This window comes from Alligator mississippiensis, chromosome 2 (genome assembly GCF_030867095.1).
Source record: "Alligator mississippiensis isolate rAllMis1 chromosome 2, rAllMis1, whole genome shotgun sequence".
In the NCBI taxonomy this organism is placed as follows: Eukaryota; Metazoa; Chordata; order Crocodylia; family Alligatoridae; genus Alligator; species Alligator mississippiensis.
The window spans coordinates 3,044,759-3,066,588 of record NC_081825.1 but is presented as its reverse complement, the minus strand read 5'-3'; the positions used below and the strand labels follow the sequence as shown (position 1 = coordinate 3,066,588).

Genomic DNA, 21,830 nt, shown 5'->3' with positions numbered 1-21,830 from the left:
TGTCTTGGAGGGAGTTGTGGGATAAGCTCAGGGGCTCAGCTGTTATCCTCATTGCAAGGCAGCAGATTTACCAGCCCAGCAGCACCTGTGTCAAAATCGGGGGGCAAGGAGCAGGGGAGCACAACTAAGGAAGAACTTGGGTTAAATCTGCAGGGAAAGCCAACACCCAAGGGCTCAGGCTGCCCAGCACACCTTGAAAGTCTCCTCCCTGACAGACAAGGTAGAGAGGAGCCTGGGCAGGGTGCCGGGGCTCTTGTGGGGGTCTGCCCATGGACTTTGGGGGAGCAGGCAGTGATGAGACAGGCCCATGCATCAGGGGCCTCGTGCATGCATGTGCAGGCCATGTGCGTGGCAGGGGCTGTGGCTCGCCTGTGTCCCGTGACAGCGCAGGAGAAGGCAATGTGCATGTGCGTGGCTGCAGTTGCATTTGTGACGTGCATGGGTGGGTTGGGTGTGGGGTCGTGGCTCTCCAGGGATGGCTGGGCAAGGCCATTTCCCCAGGAAAGAACTCGGTGTGGGATGGGGAGAAACTCTCCACTATCCCCCAGAAACAGGCCAGCTCCAAGCAACCTCTCTCTCTTCAGTCCCGAGACCTCATGGGTGGGTCCAGCCATACTGGTGCCCCACGACTGCTCTGCAGAAACAGGTCTCAGTTCCTGTCCATCCTCCTCCCCAGGGGGTTGTAACGGATGCCAGGACATGGACTTAGGGAAGTGATTCTTCCCCTCTATTCGGCACTGGGGAGGCTTCATCTGGAGTCCGGTGTCTAGTTGTGGGAAAGGATGTGGACGCATTGGAGAGAGTCCAGTGGAGGGCAACCAAAATGGTTAGGGGCTGGGGGACAGGACTGGTGAGGAGAGGCTGAGGGAACTGGGCTGATTGAGTCTGCAGAAGAGAAGACCGAGGGGGATTGAATAGCAGCCTTCACCTCCCTGCAGGGGGGCTGCAAAGAGGATGGAGCTGGGCTGTTCTCAGTGGGGGCAGACGGCAGGACAAGGAGCAATGGGCTCCAGTTGCAGCAAGGGATGTTGAGGTTGGATATTAGGAAAATCTCTGGCAAGGAGGGTGGTGAAGCACTGGAGCAGGTTATCCAGAGAGGTGGTGGAGTCTCTCCATCCTTGCGGGGTTTTAAGACCTAGCTAAACAAAACCTTGTCTGGGATGATGTAGTTGGGGCTGGTCCTGCTTTGAGCCAGAGGTTGGACTAGATGTGACCCCCTGAGCTCCCTTCCAACCCTCATGGTCTGGGATTTTGTGACTGTGGCATGGCCGGGGGGGGTGCCTTCCTCTGCAGCAGGGGCACAGCCTCTACCTGGGGTCTCTTGACTGTGTATTAACACCCTTTGCAGCAGCAGGACGTTGGCTGCCGTGGACCCCCTGTTTTCCCCGTGGCAGGTTCGGGCGATATCTTGTGTTGTGTCAGGGTGGATGGCTGTTTTACAAAGAGTTTAGATTCTGGGCTGGTTTGGACAGGGCTGATCCTGCTTCAGGCAGGGGTTGGATCAGACGTGACCTCTGCAGGTCCCTTCCAACCCCACATCTCTATGAATGGAGAAGCAGCCCCGCCGCCTTCCTCTTTCTACCCCGCCCGACAAGGGAGGCTTGCAGCTTCCTTAGCAGCACGCACTGTGCCACAAAGCACAAGATTTAGTACCAGCCCCTGCCTGAGGAGGTGTTTATATAGGAATTACAGGTTTCTTGGATCATGAAAGACCATAAATCTGTAGCAAATGGGAACACTGAGCCCTGGAGCCTGAAGGCTGGTCCAGCAGCGGCTGTCTTTGGGGCTACGGGTGAGCTCAGAGAGCACTTATCTTGGGCGGTGGATCACATCTATGTAGTTTTCCTCCCAACCTGGGTCTGCTGATACCAAAAGAAGCCCCAGTGAGATGCCGCAGAGACCAGTGAAGAAGGGGAGCAGATAGTGCTGGCAGCCCTGAGTGGATGACCTATCTACCAGTTGTTTGCTGGTCTTTGGGGGTACATGTACACACCACGATATTTGCCCTGTCATGCGCTGCAACTGCACGTCTGTTTGCACGAGCGGGATTTCCTGACATTTTAAAAGTCTTTTCAGCACATTAAAGTAAAACTGGTGTATCCAGAGGCAGCAAGTGGGTGGGGCTTATTTTTGTTGGTGGGGCTTGTTTTCATGGGTGGGGCTTATCCCACAGGACAGGGACCTGAATAGACCTGCCCCCCGTGTCCAGCAGTGGTGTGGAGTAACAAACAGGTAGGGGTGGGACTAGACAAGCCCCCCCAGACATGTCCAGCTGCCCTGGTCTCCTCTCTGTTGGCCCCTTCTGCAAGTGGCACAGGCAGGCGTGATCCCCCTGCCCCCTGGGAGCTTGTCCATCCCAAAAGAGCAGGCATGGGTGGGAGGGCAGCCGTCCGCAGCCCATTGCTGTGCACCCCCTCTGTGGATGTGGCTGCCAGGAAACACGGCCGTGGGGTCACAATAAGCTGCTGTGGATGTGCCCAGCCAAGAAGGGACTCAAGCAACTTCTGGGAACTGTTGTCTCCCTGGGGAAGACTTAAGGCTTGCTGGGAAGCTCAGCATCCACCCACGGCCTGCTGGAAATTCCCGTCTGGCCTTCCCAGGTTTGCCTGCTGGTGTTTCGCTGCCCTGAGCTGCTGGCCTGGCCCGCTTCGACAGCGTCCCTGGGTGTATTTACAAGGCAGCTGGATGAAGCGGAAATGCATCTGCTTAGGAAAGGGCTGGGCACCTGCCTTTTTTTAGCACAGGCTCTTCTCTCCTGGGGCAGCGACAGAGCAGCACTGGGGTGCGGGCATGGGTCCCTTTTCCTTATCTGCTCCCAGCGCCTGGGCTACGGGGGGATTAACCCATGCCGAGCTCAAGGCAGCAGCATTTTGGTGCTGTGGCTTGCACAGAGCCATGAGCTTGGTTGTGAGCCAGGCACACGAAGGGCATGAGCCGGTCCATATAGTGGGCCACGAAGTGCAAGCGGCATTTGCTACCGGCCACCCCACCACGTGATCGCGTTCTGCAGCTGAAACACTATTTCTGAGGACAAACAGGGCTTTTTTTTGGTTTAGAAAACCAAGCACGCCAGCTCAAAGCAGTGGGATTTCTCTCACCAAACTCCCAGGTCTTTATCTGGAAAATGTCCGGGGTTGTATCCATGCATGGACAATCCCAACCTCCTCCTGGCCGGACAGACACTCCTTTGCTTGGCTCTAATTTTCCAACTATTTGGGTTGGTCTAATAAAAGACATCAGATTCACCCAAGGAAGCTTGTCTTCCTAGAAACAAAAGCTTTTCTCCCTCACTGAGATGTTCCCAATTTAGCCCTAAGCAATTCCCTACTCCTCGTGTCATGGTCGTATCCTGTTCTGGTCCGTTCCCTCCTTTGCTCTTGTCCGGCACGTTGAAACCACTAGCCCGGCGGTCTTAAACCTCTAGATTCAAGAACCCCCTTAATAGACTCAAGCTCCCCCATCTCCAATGCCAGCTCTTTGCTTTAACTCATTTCTTGACTATGGGAAAATAATGTTAGACATCTCTAGGTGTCTCTTGGTAGGTGTCTGCACATCGAGCAGAGCTTGTATTGAACAGCACTGTGCGGCACCCTTCAAAGCATCTCACAGCACCCTTGGTTGAGCATCGCTGCACTAGCCAAGGGGGGATGGGGGAATCCATCCCAGGTTTTACAGGAAACCTCCTGCTGTCAGCTGAGGCCGGGCTCTGATGCTATGCAGGACGTTTGCCAGGTTGGAAGTGTTTGTGCAAGCTGCTGGTCCTTTAGGAAACCAGGGTCTCGAAGCAGCAACCTCCTGAACAGCTCGCGCCCGCTGGAAATCCTGACACAGTCCCAGAGCCAGCATTTAGGAACATCCCCTAGTGCAGAGGCTGCATCCCTAGCTCCTGGGCTTAATAGTTACTGAGGTCCCTTTCCTCCAAAAACAGGTCCAGCCCCTTTTTGGGAGGAAGCTGCAGGGGCAGCTTTGTACCCCAAGCCCTTTGACACCGGGGTGAGAGGGTTTGGCTTGTTCCCTCTGTCGGTCGCAAGGACCATGTCCACCGAGGAGGGTGATGGAGGCATAAGCAGAGCTACCCACTAATGCAGAGAACAACTGAGGCCAGCACAGATAAGGCATGTGGCTTTCTGTGGCCAACAGCACTCACCAGAGCAGCGTGGTCACCATCCCATCCACGTGCCTTTGATTCCCCAGTGCAAGTGTCCAGCCCTGTTTATACCTGGGATAACGTCTGGAGCGGGTCTTGAACTCACAACTTGCAAGACAGGGTAAGCACCGCCAACACCACCTCTGAGCATGGATTGGGCCATTGGTTGAGTTTGCAGCTCTGCTGTTTTTAATATTGCAACTCTTCCAGCTATTGCAACTCGACTATTGCAATTCTGCCAGCATAGGCAAGTCCTAAGAGCCCTTGCACTCCAGAACCAGAGACCGCCCAGGCCAAACCCAGAGGGTGCCAGGATTTCCCATGCCATCCACCAGACATTTTCTGCTCTTTTGGAGAAACGTGGATTAACCCTCAGTGGCTAATGCCAATGCAACAGCCTCCATGCTCCCATCAGCTTGGAGCATGGGACTTTCACCTCCAAAGCACAGAGCTGTGAAGGAGCGAGTCCACCCGCTGGCAGGTGTGGCGAGTTGTTATCTACTATGAGGGACAAACTGGCAGGTGCTTTTCAAGGGCATCTCAGTGCCCGATGCACTTGGGGACCCCAGGTTTATCTGTGTGTTCTTCATTTACAGCCAGGAAGGTGATGCAAAGATGTCGACGCTGCTGGACCCCGGCATGCAGAGTCTGCGTGTAGGTAAGGTTTCGGCGGGTCAGATGTTCTCACACTCAGTGTAGCAGTGAGAGCCATATAGCGTCTGGATGGGGGCAAGCATTAGTCCTCTCCTGTACCCATCCCTTGTTCCCTGTCTGATGCTCAGATTGGTATCTGGGGTGGGGGCTTGGGTCTGTGTTTAAATAATACCTAGGGTCCTGGTCTCCTACAGGAATAATGGCAGGCACGATGGCAAAGATGAATAAATGGGATGGAAATAAGGGAACTGAAGAGCAGAGAGATCTTCTTAACCTCCATAGATTTCATAGACATTAGGGCTGGAAGGGACCTCGCAAGATCATCGGGTCCAGCCCCCTGCCCCAGGGGCAGGAAGTCAGCAGGGGTCAAATGATCCCACCAAGATAAGCATCCAAGTGTATCCAGCGTGATGATTTGAAATTTGATGAGTGAATATGAAAAATCAGAGTTATTTCCGTGGCTCTGTAGAGAAGGAAGAGAACGCAGGACCCCACGTGGCGGCTACGTGGTACGTAGCTGGTACATGGCGATGCAATGTCGTCATGCGGCCTGCGTAGCCCCGGGGTATAAGAGACCAAGGAGTTTCTTTGTGATAGGAAGAGAGGCAGACCCCCACGCGTGGTAACCCCATCGATCGGAGCTGCAAGGTGGCTAGGCATCCCGAGGCAATGGTTTCAGCACGTGGTGCAGTTGCCGGAGCAGGGAAAAGTCGAAGGCATGCTACGAGCGGTGAAGGGTTTCCAGTCTGTCTACTTGGCAATGGGATACTCGCCTTGCACCACCTTTTCCAGCCCCTGGTATTGAGGACTCAGGGATGTTGCTGGCTCAGAAAGGCAGGGATTTTGCCCTCCGCACCCCTGCCCACAGCCCCCTGCTAATGTCCCAGATCTGTGCTCTGCTCTGGGTGTGCCCCAGGAGCACAGCTGCCTGCCAGTTTTCCAGGGAAATGGTTCCCCACTGGAAAATGCCAGCTTGTTTGTATCAGAAGTTTCCAGGAGAGCCCCTGGGCCAGCCTGAGCCAGAAGAGACCGTCACCTGCTCCGCTGTGGCCTGGGCTCGGGGTGTTTCTCTGGGCTTTGGGAAAATGAGGCTGCCTCTTGACCTGTCTCCAATCCTATAAGGTCTCCTCTGAAGGAAACTTTGCCAGTCATCCAGCACAGCACAGACATCACACCCAACACTGCCCCAAGGAAAGCAGGGGAGCCACCCACGTCCCATGCTAGAGACCTGCAGTGAAAAGTGCTGCCCCGCTTTGCTAGAGCATAGTAGGTTGTTATCTTCCTAGGTGCAAAGGGAGATAAGCCCCTTTGCTCTGAGCGACGCTTGCTCCAGTGCTCCCTAGTCATGAAAACTCGTCCGTCGCATCAAGGACGGGCAGGAAATGCGACCGGTAGGCAGCTGATGATGCTGAGGGCGGATGGGAGGTAGTACCCCCACCCTGGTCTCCCAAGAGCCCGGCTCCACCCTGCAGGTCCATCTTCTCTCCATTCCCTCCTCCTCTGCAGCCCCTCCGCCACCTCCCTTCCTCTTGGAGCCCAAACCTCCACGCGGCCTCCAGACCTCTTGTCAACCCTCCCTCTTGCAGGCGAATCTCCGTTACAAACCTCCTGCAGCCCCTTCTCCCCTTTCCCTTGCCATTCCTCTCCCTCCCAGCCAGCATTATTTATTATTTAGCTCTGCAATCATAGTATTTACCATAACTCTTTGCAACACTTCGCAATACATTTGGCTTGGAGAGGGGCCACTCCAAACACAGCCGTTTTGCGGTGTCTGGAGGCAGCTGTTTATGAAAATGTTCCTTAATCCGTTGCTGGCTCCTTCCCTCTCGGCCCCGTTCTCCTCGACCCCAGTTAAAGAGTCCCCAGGGTCTTCCCTTTTTTGTTGGGAATCCAATATTAATGCCCCAGCATCGGAGACAGCGAAACCCACTTAGCAGTGGAAGGAAGCCGTGTCGTGTCGGGTAACAATCACTTGGAAGTGGCCCTGTGCGGGGGATCAAGCGTGGTGCTTGGAGAAGGATAAAATCTGATGCCGAAGGAGCTCTGTTGAGCTGCCCCGGGGGGGCCGGAGCCAGACAGGCTGCTGCTTGCTCCATGGGCATGACGCTCAGCACTGAGCTGGCGAACAAGGCAAGCTGGGCACACTTGCAGGATCCCTGCCAGGACTCACCGTGGTGTGGACATGGTTATAAGAGCAACAGCAGGGCCAGACCTTTGCCTTCTCCTCTGCAAATAGAAGAGTTTGAGCCTTTTCAGCCTTTCCTGGCCTGGCAGCCGCTCCAGACCCCTGACCCTCCTGGCTGCCCTTCTCCGGACCGTTGCGAAGTCCGCTCCCCCACTTCTCTGCTTTGCAGGGTGCTGTCGGTCAGGGATTGCGAGGCATTCAAATGGGGCGCTAAAGATGGAGCACGGGACCAGCGGAGCCATCGAGCCCTGTCCCCTGCAATCACAGGCAGCCTTGTTATGGGGGTCGGACACCGGGAGATGCAACACTCACCCCAAACACAGCCGCTCTCCCTGCCCCTTGCACGCAGCTGTGCCAGGCAGCCTCAGGGGTGCCCAGAGCCCCACGCCTCTTCCAGCTGGTGTTGGTGGTTTATCCCCTCCCAGAGGCCTCTGCATCCAGCCCCGTACGTGGGAACGGGATCATAGCATAGGAACCTGCAGCCTCTTCTGACAGCTTTAATTAACGAGCTAAGCCTGGCCACTGAGGTACGCACCGAGGAAAGCTGAGGCACAGAGAGGGAGCGTTGCCTATCCCGGGGGCACAAACTGAGCTTGGGAGATATCTCAGGGCTGTTCTACCACTGGGCAGTACTGCTTATCCTGGCCCTATAGGAGAAGGCACCCCCGTTTGATCCCGACTTCACCCAAACTTTAAAGCCATTTGCACGGGAGAGGTAGGGGCAATTCTATTCAGGCAGCAGTGAGGGAGTTCATGCTGATTTTGTGGCTGACTGTCATTTACCTGACTCCTGCTAATCTCTGCCCTCCACAGGGGTGAACAACCCTCTCTCCTTTTTTAATGGTCTTGATGTTCCCTTATTCCAGCTATCCTCTCTTCTGCAATGCTGCTATCTCTTAGCCATTCCTGGTAACACCCCTCTTCTCTTTCCCAGCCCTAAAGGCTGTTTTTCTCTTTAGCTAAAAACCTTCACTCAAGTGTAGTCATATGAACTCAAGTGTAGAAATGACTGAGAGTGAAGCATTAGATGCATTATCAAGATGCTCAAGAAGACGAGATTTTGTTTTATGAATCTGAATAAGAGACAGATATTTAACTATAATGATGACAGGACTATGACAAAATATCTTTGGTCTGTTTTTACTCTCCCTTGCTTAGTTTGTTGTGTTTTTTTAACCTTAAATGGATACTTTAGCAAATTTGTGCACAGTCCAGTAGTTCTGGTTATTTTCTCTTTGATCTTAATCTGAATAAGATAACGCCAGGCGCCTGGCCTAGTAGCAAAGCTTCTAGTTTTCTCTTTAACTGGAGAAAAAATGTGCGTTGTGCTATATGGGATGAGGTGCCTCGCCACCAGCACCCCCTTTCCAAAATCCTAGGTCTGCTCATGAGTAGGTCTCGGTGCTTTTTGGGGGAGAAAGTGCCCAGGGCTGGTGGGCTCTTGTCCCCCTGCACCAAGGCAGAACAAGCCTCTGGGGCTAATGACACACTATCTTTGGACTATTTTCACTCTTTTTTACCTAGTTTGTTGTGCAGCTTTAAACTTTATATGTACCATAACAAATCAGTGCACATGCCACAGAACGATGTATTTCTTTTTGCTTTGATCTTAAACTGAAGACTATAGCACCAGCCCTCTAGCGTATTAGTAAAGCTTCTGGTTTCTCTTTAACTGCAAAAAAAATGTGTGTGGTGTGGTGTATGAGATGATGCGTCACACCACCAGGATTTTCAAAATCCTGGATCTGTGAAGCATCCAGATTTCAGTCTCACTTTGGAGAGTGGTCACAGTCTCCAGGTCTTCGAGGGTGCCCCCGCCCCATCCCTGTCACTGGGTGAAGCCAGGCAAAAGAGGGTCCAAGGCAAAAAGGGAAATGGCATTGGCCCACCCAGATGGGATGAGCCACTCGGAAGGAGCATCCTGTTGCATGGAGCAGGGTGCTGGTCCTTCCTGGGTGCATCTTTGGGTCCCCCATTGGGTTTGCAGACGCCGGGGCTGGGGTCAAGCAGGGGCCCAGGCTGTAAGCTCCCCCCGTCCCACCCTGCAGAGCTCGGTTCGGCATGTGGTTCCCTCTCCAACCAGCTGAGCCAACATCCCCAGCTCCGCGGACGCCGTTCAGATCTGGCGGTGAGCTCTGCAGTCCGGGCTCAGGGCCAGCCCAAGCGTGGGGGGCTTGGGGGATGCTGGCTGCAGGCCGGCCCAGCCTTAGCCATCAGCACCCCCCTCCCCTGGCTCTCCGGCACAGACAGCTGGAACCCGTCCATCAGCGAGCGCTCGCTCAGGGGGTGGATCAGCTTGCTCTCTTAATTGGAAACATGCTCCGGGAGGGCTGCGGCAGGCAGGCCAGGGAGGCAGGACCCAGGCTATTAACCCCCATCCGGGGGCCGGAGGATTGGTCTGATTGCATTGCTCTGGCAGGCATCTCCCTCCCAGCTTGTGCTCCATCCTGGTATCCTGCATGCAGCTAAGTTACCGGCACCATCTCAGTGGACCCTGCGGCCCGTAGCTGGGGTCTGCAAGGTGCATCTCTCTGGCATTGCATGGGCAGCCGGGGGCAACACCGTTGTCAGTCAGTTGGCTGTAATTCCTAAGACAGTGGCTCTCAACCTTTGAGGACTCAAGGTACACTTGACTACACTCGAGCCACCCCGGCTAAATTCAAGGAGCCCCTTGCAACATGCCAGCTCTTAGTTCCCACTTTATTTTGACTGCAAAAAAACTACAGAAAAGAGCAATTCTTCTTCTGCAAAGAACTGAGGAAGACTATAGAGTGCTTTTAACACTGGATTATCAAATCACAGACAATGAGGGCTGGAAGGGACCTCAGGAGGTCACATCTAATCCAACCCCCTGCTCCAAGCAGGACCAGCCCCAGCCCCAGCTAGATTATATATTAAATTTTAAAAACCCAGAAATTAAGGGAAAAAATGGTCAAAATACTCACAAACTAATGTTGCATTAATTCTGTAGTCACTAAAGTTAAATGCACATCTCTTATTCACATTAGTCAGACAAATCCTAGTCTTGTTGAGCATCTTGACTGTGCCTCCAATTCTTTATTGTTAGTCATTTCTACACTTGAATTCATATGGCTACACCTGAGTGAAGGTTTTTAGCTAGAGCTAAAAACAGTCTGCAGGGCTGCGAAATAGGAGAGAGACGTGAGGAGGGACGAGTGACAGACGGCAACACTGCAGAAGAGAGCATAGTCTGAATAGTGGAATAGCAAGACCATTAAAAAGAAAAAAGGGTCGTTCACACCTGTCGAGTGGAGAGAGATTAGCAGGAATTGGGGAGATAATAAAGAGCCATGAAGTCAAGTGATGCCCTCAATACTGCCTGAATAGAAATGCCGCTGCCTCTCCCAGGCAAAGTTTGAGTAAAGCAGGAATGAAAGAGGGGTAGGACTGCATCTCCCTGGATCCACCCCTGCCCCCCCAGATCTTTCTCAGAGTCCTTGCTTTTCTGGACACAGTCCTCCGGTCTCTAGGCCTGGTTTTGCACATTCAAGCACATTTTGCCCGCCTGGATCCAGCTTACCTCGGGTCTATGAAACTGGTGTCTCTGCTTCACTCATCCCCCTCTTGCAGTCTTGATGTCATTTGCAAGGTTGATCAGCTTTGGGTTGGCATTTCATTGGGTCTCGACTGGAGATGTTGAGCGACATCAGACCTCAACCTGGTTCCTGCTGAACCTGCCCATATTTGATGACTGATGGGGACTTTTGGAGACTGGAAAGGTCACAAATAACTGGAATGATTTCAGAATGATCCTGTTTGCCCATAACTAGCTGCTGCAAGAAGGGGGAAGTAGGTCTGGGTAGTAAGGCTTGGTGTTTTGCCATCTGCAGCTCTCAGAGGGGTGTGAGCAAGCGAGTTACAATGGTCTTTTATGGGTCATTTTCGTGCGCCTTTTGTTTTGCTGCAGGCCTGGATGCCAGCCATCCTAGTGATCCTGGCTCTGTAAAGGCAGAGGGTCAGGGTGGGTTACAAGTACTGCTTTCCCCCGGTCTAGCCAGGAGGACTGAGGTACAGAGCAGTCAAAAGACCTGCCCGTGTGATGGACCGAGGGGCGATAGCTCGGAAACGGCTCCGCTGCTGTTAGACCCGTTCTGCTCTTCTCCTTCCCAGGTACAAACGGCGAGAGATCCTGTACGCCATCCCCACCGAGCTCCCCGGGGACGCTCAATGAGAGCTGCAGCATCGCGCCCCTCACGCCCTCCCAGTCTCCGGTAAGCCACAAGATGCCTTCAGTGCTCCTACCACACCACTGCCAAATTGGGCATGACTTGACATGTCCCATGGCTCATGACATAGGAACAGAGCTAGCGAGGTGCCCAAGCAATACGTGGCTTATTTGGGCACGTGGTAGGCCATAGAGTAGGGGTGGGGAGTCATGGCAACAGCACCAAACCCCTCCATCCCAAATCAGGATGTGCGTCTCCTACCCCATCGCGGGTAGATGCCCATCCAGCCTCTGCCAGGTACCTCCAGAGAAGGAAACTTCACAGCCTCCCTGGGTGGCGAGCGGTGGGGTTTCCTGCCTCTTTCCCTGCACCTCTGGGTGCTAATCAGAGCAGGGTCCCGGCTAGGCAGACCCCGGGCAGAGCTGCTGGGGCTGTTCCCAACCCTCTTGCTTTGTGTGCAGAGGAACGAAGCTCGGACGCAGAGGCCCACATCCTTCACCGTGGTGGTGGCCATCGACTTTGGCACGACCTCCAGCGGCTATGCCTTCAGCTTCTCCAACGACCCCGAGGCCATCCACATGATGAGGTAGCCCACCAAGGGCCATGGGTAGGGGGTGCCAAGGGTGGAGGTCTGGCTCCTTCCAATGCTTTGGGTAGATTTTCATGTAAAACGTCGCGGAGGACTGGGGTTGATGAGAGGCAGAGGGGTGCGTCTACCCATGTGCTTGACCTTGCTGTGATGGATGGTCCCTCTTCTCTCCATCGTGGTGTTGAATATATTAAAATTATATCACCAACCTACTTTTACGCAACATGTAAATAGCCATCAACCAAGAACACCTAGCATGCACACTAACTTAAATACAAAATTACAAGTGTTTGTCAGGAAGGGAAAAAAAGTAACAATTATAAAGGAAAAAAAGTCTCTAGAAATAAAAAAAGGAGAGGGGAATATTAATAACACAAAATATTTAAAATAGCTCCACAAGAAATGGGGACATTAAAATCCACTTAAGAAGGAACACATTACTACATATAAATTCAAAACATCATTAAAAAATTATCAACAAAGGAAAGAGAGTCAACAGAGCTACAAACCATGTAATCAAGTTAAAATGACACCAAAAATTAAATATACATATAACTATTTAACTAGTAATTATTTTCAGCCAAAACAAACATAGCAAATTAATTTAATGGAACCTTTAACGGCAACTAGAAACTTCCCATATAGCCTCGTAGTCATAAATTTAAAAATGCAAATAGTAACACATAAACCACTCCATCACACTAAAACAAAAAATGTAATAACCACCCTAACTAGTATTTATAATGTTTAGCAAATACCTCGGGAAATAAGAAGTAACAAAGGACCACCATTCTCTAATACCGAGCTTAATAAATAGTGTAAGCAAAATGGAATACAATTCCACATTCATACACCATCTCACCCAAAGTCAAATAAAGTAGTAAAAAAAAATTAACATTCTAAAAAACCAAATAAAACTCCATTTAAAAACACCCAACTATAAAAGATAAAGTCAGCACCTCCCAAAAGCACTCATAAAGTGCAGAAAAAAAACACACAACTCTAACTTAAAAAGAAAATAAAAATCCCCCGAAAATGGAGCAACAAATATAGCATCAATAACCTAATTTAAATATACCTCACAAATAATTTAAAAGTAGTAAAAAAAACCCCCAAATTTAAAAAAATCCCAACACATACCACCATAAAATACCCCAAAACGAAAGTTTAATACTAGTACACCAAAGTTGGTTAACTCCTCAAAGCTAAACCATTCTTTCAACTTAAACAAAGCTTTATTTTGTTTTACAAAAGCTACTTAACAATCACAACCAAAGATGTAACAACAAAAGCAAACAATTAAATGGCATAAGGAAATGTACACATCCATAATCACATAAACCCCACTAATCACAATTAAACATAGCTAACAAACAACACCATCTCTAAAAATGCAAGTGGAAACCATAACGTAACCACAGAATATAATTCAAACATAGTTAAATTAAAGATACCAATCCATACCACAAGGTGTAACAGCCCATGAAGATGGAAATGGAATCCATCCAAATTATTAAATAACAAAGGAATAATTAAAGAAAACACTCCATCAAAAATAAACCTCAATAGTCACCTAATAAATGAAACAAATTAAAACTCCTACAATTAAACATTTATCCAAAAACATCCAACAAATAGAATATTTAAAGTCAAATTAACTCTTTACCCATTCAAATTCTTTACAAATGAAACGTTTAATCAATTTAGAATAATACAGTGTCTTTCAAACACTACACAGCAAAACCAATCTTATAATCCAAGGTGGAAATCTAACAATTAGTGTAAAGCAATAATTCATATAAAAAAAACCTCATTACCATTCATATTGTTACAAAAAACATCGCCACCCAAACGTACAAGTAACACACTGTTATAACACCTTACTAAACCAAAATACAACCCAACAAAATACAAACTTATCTTCAAAGTGAATTATACATATCTAAATCAATCCAAGCAAAGTATCTAAACCAACTAAGCTCAAAAAAAATCAAAACTTAATGTAGCAAGCTCAAATACAACCTCATTTTAAAAACATATTAAACTTCACACAAAATCATATAATCATAACTCAACAAATGACTTCCAAAATGCAAAGCTTCATAAATATGACTTATAAAAATGTAAACAAAATGCAACAAAATAAGCAAACCCTTAAAAATAAAGTCCTATAATTAAGTTACATAATACTACATAATTCAAACCCATTCAAGGTAAACGTAATAAAAAATCTTAAAGCCAAATATACAAAAGATGGTAACAAACCCAAAGTTACATGTAATAATCAAGTAATACCAATATTTAATCAAATTAACCAAAGAAATATACAGTAATTATATTTAATCCAACCCAAAACTGGGTTGGATTAAACATTACATACACAAAATTAAAAGAAAAATATAATAAGCATATACAACCAATTACCTGTAAAATCACACAAAGGTACACTTAAAACAAAGGTACACAGAAATAAAAACGTAAAATAAAACCCACAGTAGAATATGTAAGCATTATAATTATAATGTCTAAAATAAAACACAAAAAGTAGTCAGACAAAACTTTAACATAAATTTAAAAAATCTACCCCAAGATGAAGCTAATCACTTTTATAATAACTTCTAAAACACAAATTATAACCAAACCTCCTATAGTAAGTGTTATAGTCCAACATTTTAAAAACAAAACCCAAAATATAACGTAGGTATGTATTATACACAAAAAACCCACAAATTAATATGTAGAACCAAAGTCGTTTAATTACCTTTTAAAATAAAAACCAAACACTCCATAACAAGCAGCATCACGTTAAAACACACCAAACCCAACAGTAATCAACAACCGTATTTCATAAAACGTACATCTAAAAAACTATAACTTCACGCAAATCAACTTCAGCAAAAATCAAAAGCGACTCCAAATGTTATCCACAGAAATGACTAATTATTTTATTAAGCTGCAAAACAAAAACGCTTCACCAATATTTAAAGCACCTAACTCAAGCTTCATAAAAAGCATAACACCAAAACAAAAAATAACATACAATATCCAAAAAAGTAAGAACAATAAACAGTATGAAACAATCATTATAATATACAATAAAAAAACTTTTATCAAAACAATAAATACATTAAATTGTTATAACTGTAGTTGGAATCATTATATTGTTAATATCTATAAAATTGTGTGTTTTATAAACTGTCATCAACAACAACAAATACAAAGACTCAATACCGACATACCACTCACCGCTATATAGTCACAATACCTAATAAACTTGGGGAACTGTCATAGTAAGAAGTATAAGTTGCCTATTAGCCATTGTTGAAAGAGCCTGTATATAAATGCACAAAAACGAAACCTAACAGAGTAAGTGATTCATAGTAAAATGAAACTTAAGATAACGGAATAAAACTCGACGCACCAATCAGGTGCTGAGCGTACAAGGTTACTAGGTTACTTTAGAGCAATTGGGGAGTCTCAGAAACGGGCTCGGACCAAAAAAAAATTGCTCAAAACTAAATCGATAAAGTAAAACGGGCACGTGCCAAATACTGCATCCATACCCAAACATGGGACTTATGGCAAGGCAAAGTATAACACCAACTCACTCCATAGAAACCGAGCATAAGCGATCCCAATTCGGAGGAGAAGTCACTTGCAGAGCATCGAAGGAAGAATCGCAAGTCGTTCGCATTGCAGCCTGATCAACTCCACAAAGTCCCCAAAACGAATATCTCACTCTGTGAACAAGTCGCCAAGTGAACAAGTTTCCACCACTTCTCCAGGTGCCTGTTCCCACACTCAGCCCCCCTCGGAGTCAGAAAGTTCCTCCTCATCTCCAGCCTCAGTTTCCCCTGCTGCAGCTCGAGACCATTGCTCCTAGTCGTGTCCCCTGCAGCTACAGAGAAAAACCCGTCTCCATCCTCTCTGCCGTTGTCCTGCAGGAATTTGTAGCCTGTGATCAAATCCCCTCATCCATCTTCTCTCCTCCAGACTCAGTCCCCCAACTCCTCCACCCCGTGCTCATGGGTCTTGCCTCCCAGGCCCCTGATCATTTTGGTTGCTCTGTGCTGGGCTCTTCCCAATCTTCCCACACCTTTCTCTGCAGTGCTGCAGCCCTGTGAATCATTCATTTCGTGCATGCAGTTATTCCACCCCAAGCTCAGGACTTGGTACTTGTCCTTGCTGAGTCTCGTGTGTTTTACTGTGCAGATGTAAAATTGATACCTGCATAATGCATGTATCGAATTTACGCTCAAGTCGGTGTAAGTCACCATATTTACTGTGCAATATAGGCACGTGTCTCCATGTGCACGCCTGTATTGAGCCATAATTTTGGTTCCTGCAGAGTTAATGGGCACGTGTAGATGCACCTAGTGACTCCTAACCTTGGCATGTTCAGCCCAAGATCCAAGCCCATGTCCCATGGCTTGGACCCATCTCTTCACCAGTGCCGCATTGCCCCTTCTCTCCTTCCCATCTTTGCCCGTCTTCTGAGAGCAAAAAGGGTGAGGCTGGCACCCCGAGACGTTCTTTCCCCGCAGGTTTATAGACACCTCCTCCAGTTGACTGCTGAAACCAGACCAGCAGAACCAGCAAGGGACAAGTACCCCTAGCCAAATTTCAGGCCAGATGACAGCAGGGCCAGTGCGTTGGGTCTCCTCTTTGCTGTAGTATAGGTCCTTCGGTGGCTCCACTACCATTTGGACCTGAGCGCCTCGCCATCTATAATGATTTAAGCCCGTGAGCCGCAAGTTGAGCACCCCTGAACAGAGATGCTCAAAGGCAAGATGGACCTAATCTGACCCAGTCCGTGGCAGCTCTTATGTTCTTTTTTGATCCAGCTTCGCTGCCTCCTGTCGGGGTTTAGCGCGTGCAGAGAGCATGGGGCTGTATTTCTTTAGGGTATTCTCAGGAGCGCTTTGGATGGGGTCCAGACTTCCCTTTAAGGGACCTTCCTGAGGCTGTTTTTCAGGAGACGTCTGCATGCTGGGAGGCAGAAGGAAAGGAGCTGGAGTAGAAGGGAAGGTGCAGGGTGAGAAGACAAGCACCGGTCAGGAGAGGGTGGAGGTTGGTCATGGGAGAGGGTAGGAGATAGCAAAGCCCAGCTCTGCAAGGACCACGAGAACCAAAAATCACAGGACGGGCTGGCACTGCAGACAGGGCGGGGGCCATGCCGTTTCCTGCCACCGCCTCTCTGGGAGGAGTAAGCACCCGTATCCTTCCTCCCAGGGGTGGCGGGGCTTGGCAGCCCCTCTCCAGTACCAGCAGGATTATAGCAGTGCCCTAGCAGCCCCCTAACACCCCAAACACAGCCGTTCTCCCTGACTCCAGCTGCCGTCTTCCCTCTGGTTGAGCTGGGCATCCCTTGGCTTCGTCCCCTGGCTAATTTATGTGAGATTGGAGGGATTTCTGGGATCCATTAGAGCTCCTCCACAAGGCAACGGAGGCTCTCAGCCCTGCCATGGAGAAGGCCTCACCTGGGTCTTTGACTTGCTCCTGAGAGCAAAGGGGCTGGGTTCAAATCCCGCCTGCTGGGGGAAGACCCCATCTCAGCTATATGGCTCAGCAAATTACAGTGAGAAATGGCCCCTGGTTGACAGCTCAAAACAGCAGCCAAAACCAAGTGATGCCTCCGATCCTACTTCCAAAGGAGTAGGTTTGGAATAGGGTACAGGGTAGAGCAATGTCAGAGAAATCCCATACAGCAAACAGGGTGGCTGGGTAGCCTTTGATCACGCACCTGAGTTACTGCAAGCTATATATCTAGTTAGAGCTCAGGTAGCTTATGAATAGCATCCAGAGGCAGGTGGAGATTCCCTCTGGAGGCAAGCAGTTCATTGATCATGAGACAGCAAGTTGCAGATGCTCCAGCTTCTCTCTCTGAGTTTTTTCATCATGGCTACTGCCCCCCTTCTGGGCTGTCCTTCACTTATATAGCCCTTATGACCCCATTTACCTGATCCAAAGGAGGCCAGCAACTGTTGGCTGTCAGCCAACCAATTTGAAATGCATCACTGGTTGCCAGGTAGACTGGCATTGCTCAGAACAATTGGGAGCTTAACCCCCCCACCCAGGTATGTGATGCCAGTCACATAGGCAGAACGAGCAGGTTTCCCTCTCCCTCAGGACTGTATCCAGCTCAGGTTACAACTCGGGGTTACCTAAAGCACTCATGGGATGTTTGCCCTCTGCAGGGACCATGTTAACCAAATTGTCACATAGCAGAGTTTTTGGGGAGAGGCAGAGGTGGCATTCTGCCACACGCCCCATGCCCCGAACCCATGGCCGGAGCCAGCCAGTCCCCTCCATGAGCCTCGGGCTGGCTTGGACATCTCCTCCTAGAACTGAAAAGCAAACTCTCAACACCTACGACACCTCCTCTTAATGAGATAGGAAGTGACATCTACCGTGGCTTCTTCTTGCAGGAAGTGGGAAGGCGGCGACCCCGGTGTGGCCAATCAGAAGACACCCACTAGCTTGTTGCTGACACCGGAGGGCACTTTTCACAGTTTTGGATACACGGCCAGGGACTATTACCATGACCTTGACCCAGAGGAAGCCCGGGAATGGCTCTACTTCGAGAAATTTAAGATGAAGATTCACAGCACTAGCGTAAGACGATGGTTTTCTCTACTTTTCCCCGCAGTCCCAGAGGAGAGGAGGCCAGGGGGCTGCTGAGATGGGCTAGAGGGCAACTTGTCAGCTGCAGTGAATTAGGAATTATTTCCTATAAATCATCTTCATAGCCAGAACATCAGCAGTGTCACGCTTGGTCCATCCATACCAGTAGCCCATCTCTGATGGTGGCAGCAATAGATGCTTTACAGGGAGAGCACGTACCCTCCCTGGCAAGAGCCATCACTGTTGTAGAGATGCCAGACAACAAAATCTTCAGTATTTTGATGCCCCATGTGAGATTTCACTGATTTTTTTTTCAAGTTCACAATTTTGCCTCTGTTGGTGATTGGATGGGGGGCGGGGGGGTTGTGAATTTTCAGGAATTTTTGGGCGATGCTGTGAACCATTTGTGGAGTCTAGGCAAAGCTGAGAAAGGGGTTGAAGCCAGTTAAAAACTAAGAGGGGAGGAAAGGGTTTGGGAATATTTTCTCTGGCTTATTCTCCCTCCCTTCAAAAAAATCAGAATATTAGAACCTGATTCACTCAACTCCAGAGTTGGCCCAAACACGGGGACCAGGAATTAATGGTATTTCTATGGCATTTTGGTGTCAGGATGAAATTGTCTGCCCAAATTTTTGCAATTTAGTAAATCCCAAGCACTTTGGATAGGGGAACCAGGGAGTGCATTTGCTCAGGAGGGCAAAATTGGGAACGGGACAGAGCAGGGAGTTCAGAGAACGTCCCTCCCTTCCCTAAACAAAAGAGATGCTGTGAGCTTGTAACCAAACCCCTGGTGGGTATGTGCCTTTTGGCCCATACTGAGGGAATCAGAGGGTTGGAAGAGGTCATCTCATCCAGTCCCTGGTGCTGGAATTGCTTTACACTGGATGCGTCTACATGTGCACATCTACTGTGCAGTAATTTAGGTTACTACAGAGTAACTAATCATTACTGCACCGTATGGGCACACATCTACACGTGCATGCCTGTACTGTGCAGTAACTATGCCAATTTGAGTATAAATTTGATACCGGCATCATTCAGGTAGCAAATTTACGCTTGATTAGTTACTGTGCAGTAACACACATGTAGATGCCTTACTGTGCAGTAACACTGTGTGTGTGGACTGACTCGGGACTAACTTTAGTCCCGAGTCAGTCCACACACAGTATCAATGCGTTTGACTGGCTGCATGTGTAGACGATGGCCTAAAAAACACTTACTGCACAGTAACTTGCTGAGCAGTACATGCACGTGTAGATGCACCCACTATGTCATAGACCCTCGAGTGCTCTCAGGCTCCTCTTTAGCTCATGTACTGGAGACTTCTTGAGCAGAAGGTCCCAGGCCATGAACCCGGGGAAGATCAATGGGCCCCTGATCCGCAGGTCTGACCATCCCTCCTGGTCTCTGGGTGTAGGAGGAAGCTCCACTGACTCCCATCTCTCTCCCCTCTGGAAAAGCAGCTAATGCCCTGCCTCTGATGACCTCAAGTTGTTTGTCTCCTTGTTCATCTCTCTAGGACCTGACCATGAAAACTGAACTAGAAGCTGTGAATGGGAAGAAGGTCGCAGCACTGGAGGTGTTTGCACACGCGCTGCGCTTTTTCAAGCAGCATGCTCTGCAGGTCAGCCTGCCCTCGCTACACCCCCCACCCGGGCTTGCAAAACCAGGGCAATCCTCCACTGAGATCCCTGCCAGCTGGGGCTAAAGTACTATCCCTGCCACCCCCTGGGAGTCTCGCTGCCCTTGCTCACATTTTAGACAGAAATAACTGAGAGAGGCCTGGCCACAGCCCCAGACTCAGCCCTAGATAATGCAAAATACCCAGCTTGACAGCATGGTCTTGCTGCTGGCTAGAGGCAGCTTCCATGCAAACCCGCAGTTTGTATGCAGTAAGAGGCAATGGAGTCGGCTTCCCTCACCCCACCCAGTCCTGCAGCTAATCTACTCTGGAGAGATGCCACGGATGAGATGCTACTCAGTTTAAGATTGAAGCAAAAACAAAAAAGACTTCATTGGAATGAGTTAAAACCCACGTGCAGGGCTGTGAAATAGGAGCTTCGTGACCAGGAGCAGGTAACAGGCAGCAGGACTGCAGAAATAAGGCTGGCTGGAGAAGGGTTTTGCCTCCTGTTCCTCTGCCACTTGCAGCCTCCAGCACTTAGGGTCCAGGCAGGTCTGATGCAGAGGCTGTATCCCTAATTCCTATGTTCAATAGTGATGGATGCCCCTTTCCTCCAAGCCTGTGTCCAAGCCCTTGGTGAATCTGGCTAAAATCTCCACTTCCCCGTCATCTGGCATCTGTGATTTCTACACTTAAATGACCCACGACTCACCCTATTTCATGGAGGTCCTTATGAAGCAGCAGACAGAAGAGGGTGAGAACCTCCCATCTTTCCAAACCATATGTGAAGGGGAGATTCCCAGCAGCCCCTGAGCCATGCCGACCCCGTAACCCGGCTCTGTGTCCACCATGCAAACAATAGTCCCACTCCTGCATAGGGATATTCACTCGGCTGACTCTATGCTTCCCATTAAGGGGCGGCAGATGATCCTTTCATGTTTGCACCTTCTGCAAAACACCCCAGCAGCTCAGGCCGTCTTTGTGGGGAGATGGCCTGAGCTGAAAGTCTGAGCCTGCTCCTTTACCGACAGGAGCTCAAGGACCAGTGCCCGTCGTTGCCGGAGAAGGGAGCCGTGCGCTGGGTGATCACGGTGCCAGCCATCTGGAAACAGCCCGCCAAGCAGTTCATGAGGGAGGCTGCCTACAAGGTGAGTCTCAGTTTGCCGTTCCCTTCTCATATCCGGGGTTGTTTTTCCAGTGATGTCTAGGGTTGTGAGGGACCAAGTAGGTTTTCTCCTTGTTCCCTCCAGTGAGGGAGAGTCCCCGCTTCCCTAGGCAGTCCAACACCCTCCGCTGTGTCGGGGAGTTTACCCCAATGTCCTTGTTTGGCTCCACAGGGCATCCCTGTGATCATCCTGTGTGATCCCTGGTGCTTTCCCTAATCTGGGTGATCTCTCTGTCTCCTTCCTGGGATGCAACCTGCGATAAGGGGTGGTCGGGACTTTTGTCCTTCTCCATCACCGAGCAGGGGCTTGTGTTGATAGTGCAAAGAGTAACATTCAGCACAATATGGGGGACTTGGGGTTCACAAGCCAGGAGAGTGGGGGTCTCTGATCACCTGACTAGCTGGAAGATAATAGTCTACTACAGCTGCCAGAAGTGGACCTTCTTCTCTACTGTCATGCTTACAGTGGCCCAAAGCCTGGGTGCAAAAGTCCCAGATATTTGCAGGCCAGGCCATTATAATCCTTTTGAATCTTTCCTTCCAAGCCAGCTGTGCAGCAGAGAGGGGAAGGAAAGAGACCCAAGGGCCCAATCCAGCCCAAGTGCTCCCAGAGGGATCCCCAGGGACCAGTGCATCGTGTGGAGCCCATTGCTTA

The 21,830-nt window shown here is 49.5% G+C and overlaps 1 protein-coding gene across 2 annotated transcripts in view; it reads left to right on the top strand.

The window, feature by feature from the left end:
• The window catches only part of HSPA12B (heat shock protein family A (Hsp70) member 12B), a 37,722-nt gene that overhangs the window by 1,245 nt on the left and 14,647 nt on the right, over nt 1-21,830 (top strand). For both annotated transcript variants that reach the window (XM_014600979.3, XM_014600978.3), the window contains exons 2-7: nt 4,744-4,805; nt 11,118-11,218; nt 11,635-11,759; nt 18,191-18,377; nt 19,906-20,010; nt 21,042-21,158. In XM_014600979.3, coding sequence (XP_014456465.1) covers nt 4,763-4,805; nt 11,118-11,218; nt 11,635-11,759; nt 18,191-18,377; nt 19,906-20,010; nt 21,042-21,158 — 678 coding nt within the window. In that variant the 5' untranslated portion in view covers nt 4,744-4,762. The remainder of the gene's footprint in view (nt 1-4,743; nt 4,806-11,117; nt 11,219-11,634; nt 11,760-18,190; nt 18,378-19,905; nt 20,011-21,041; nt 21,159-21,830) is intronic.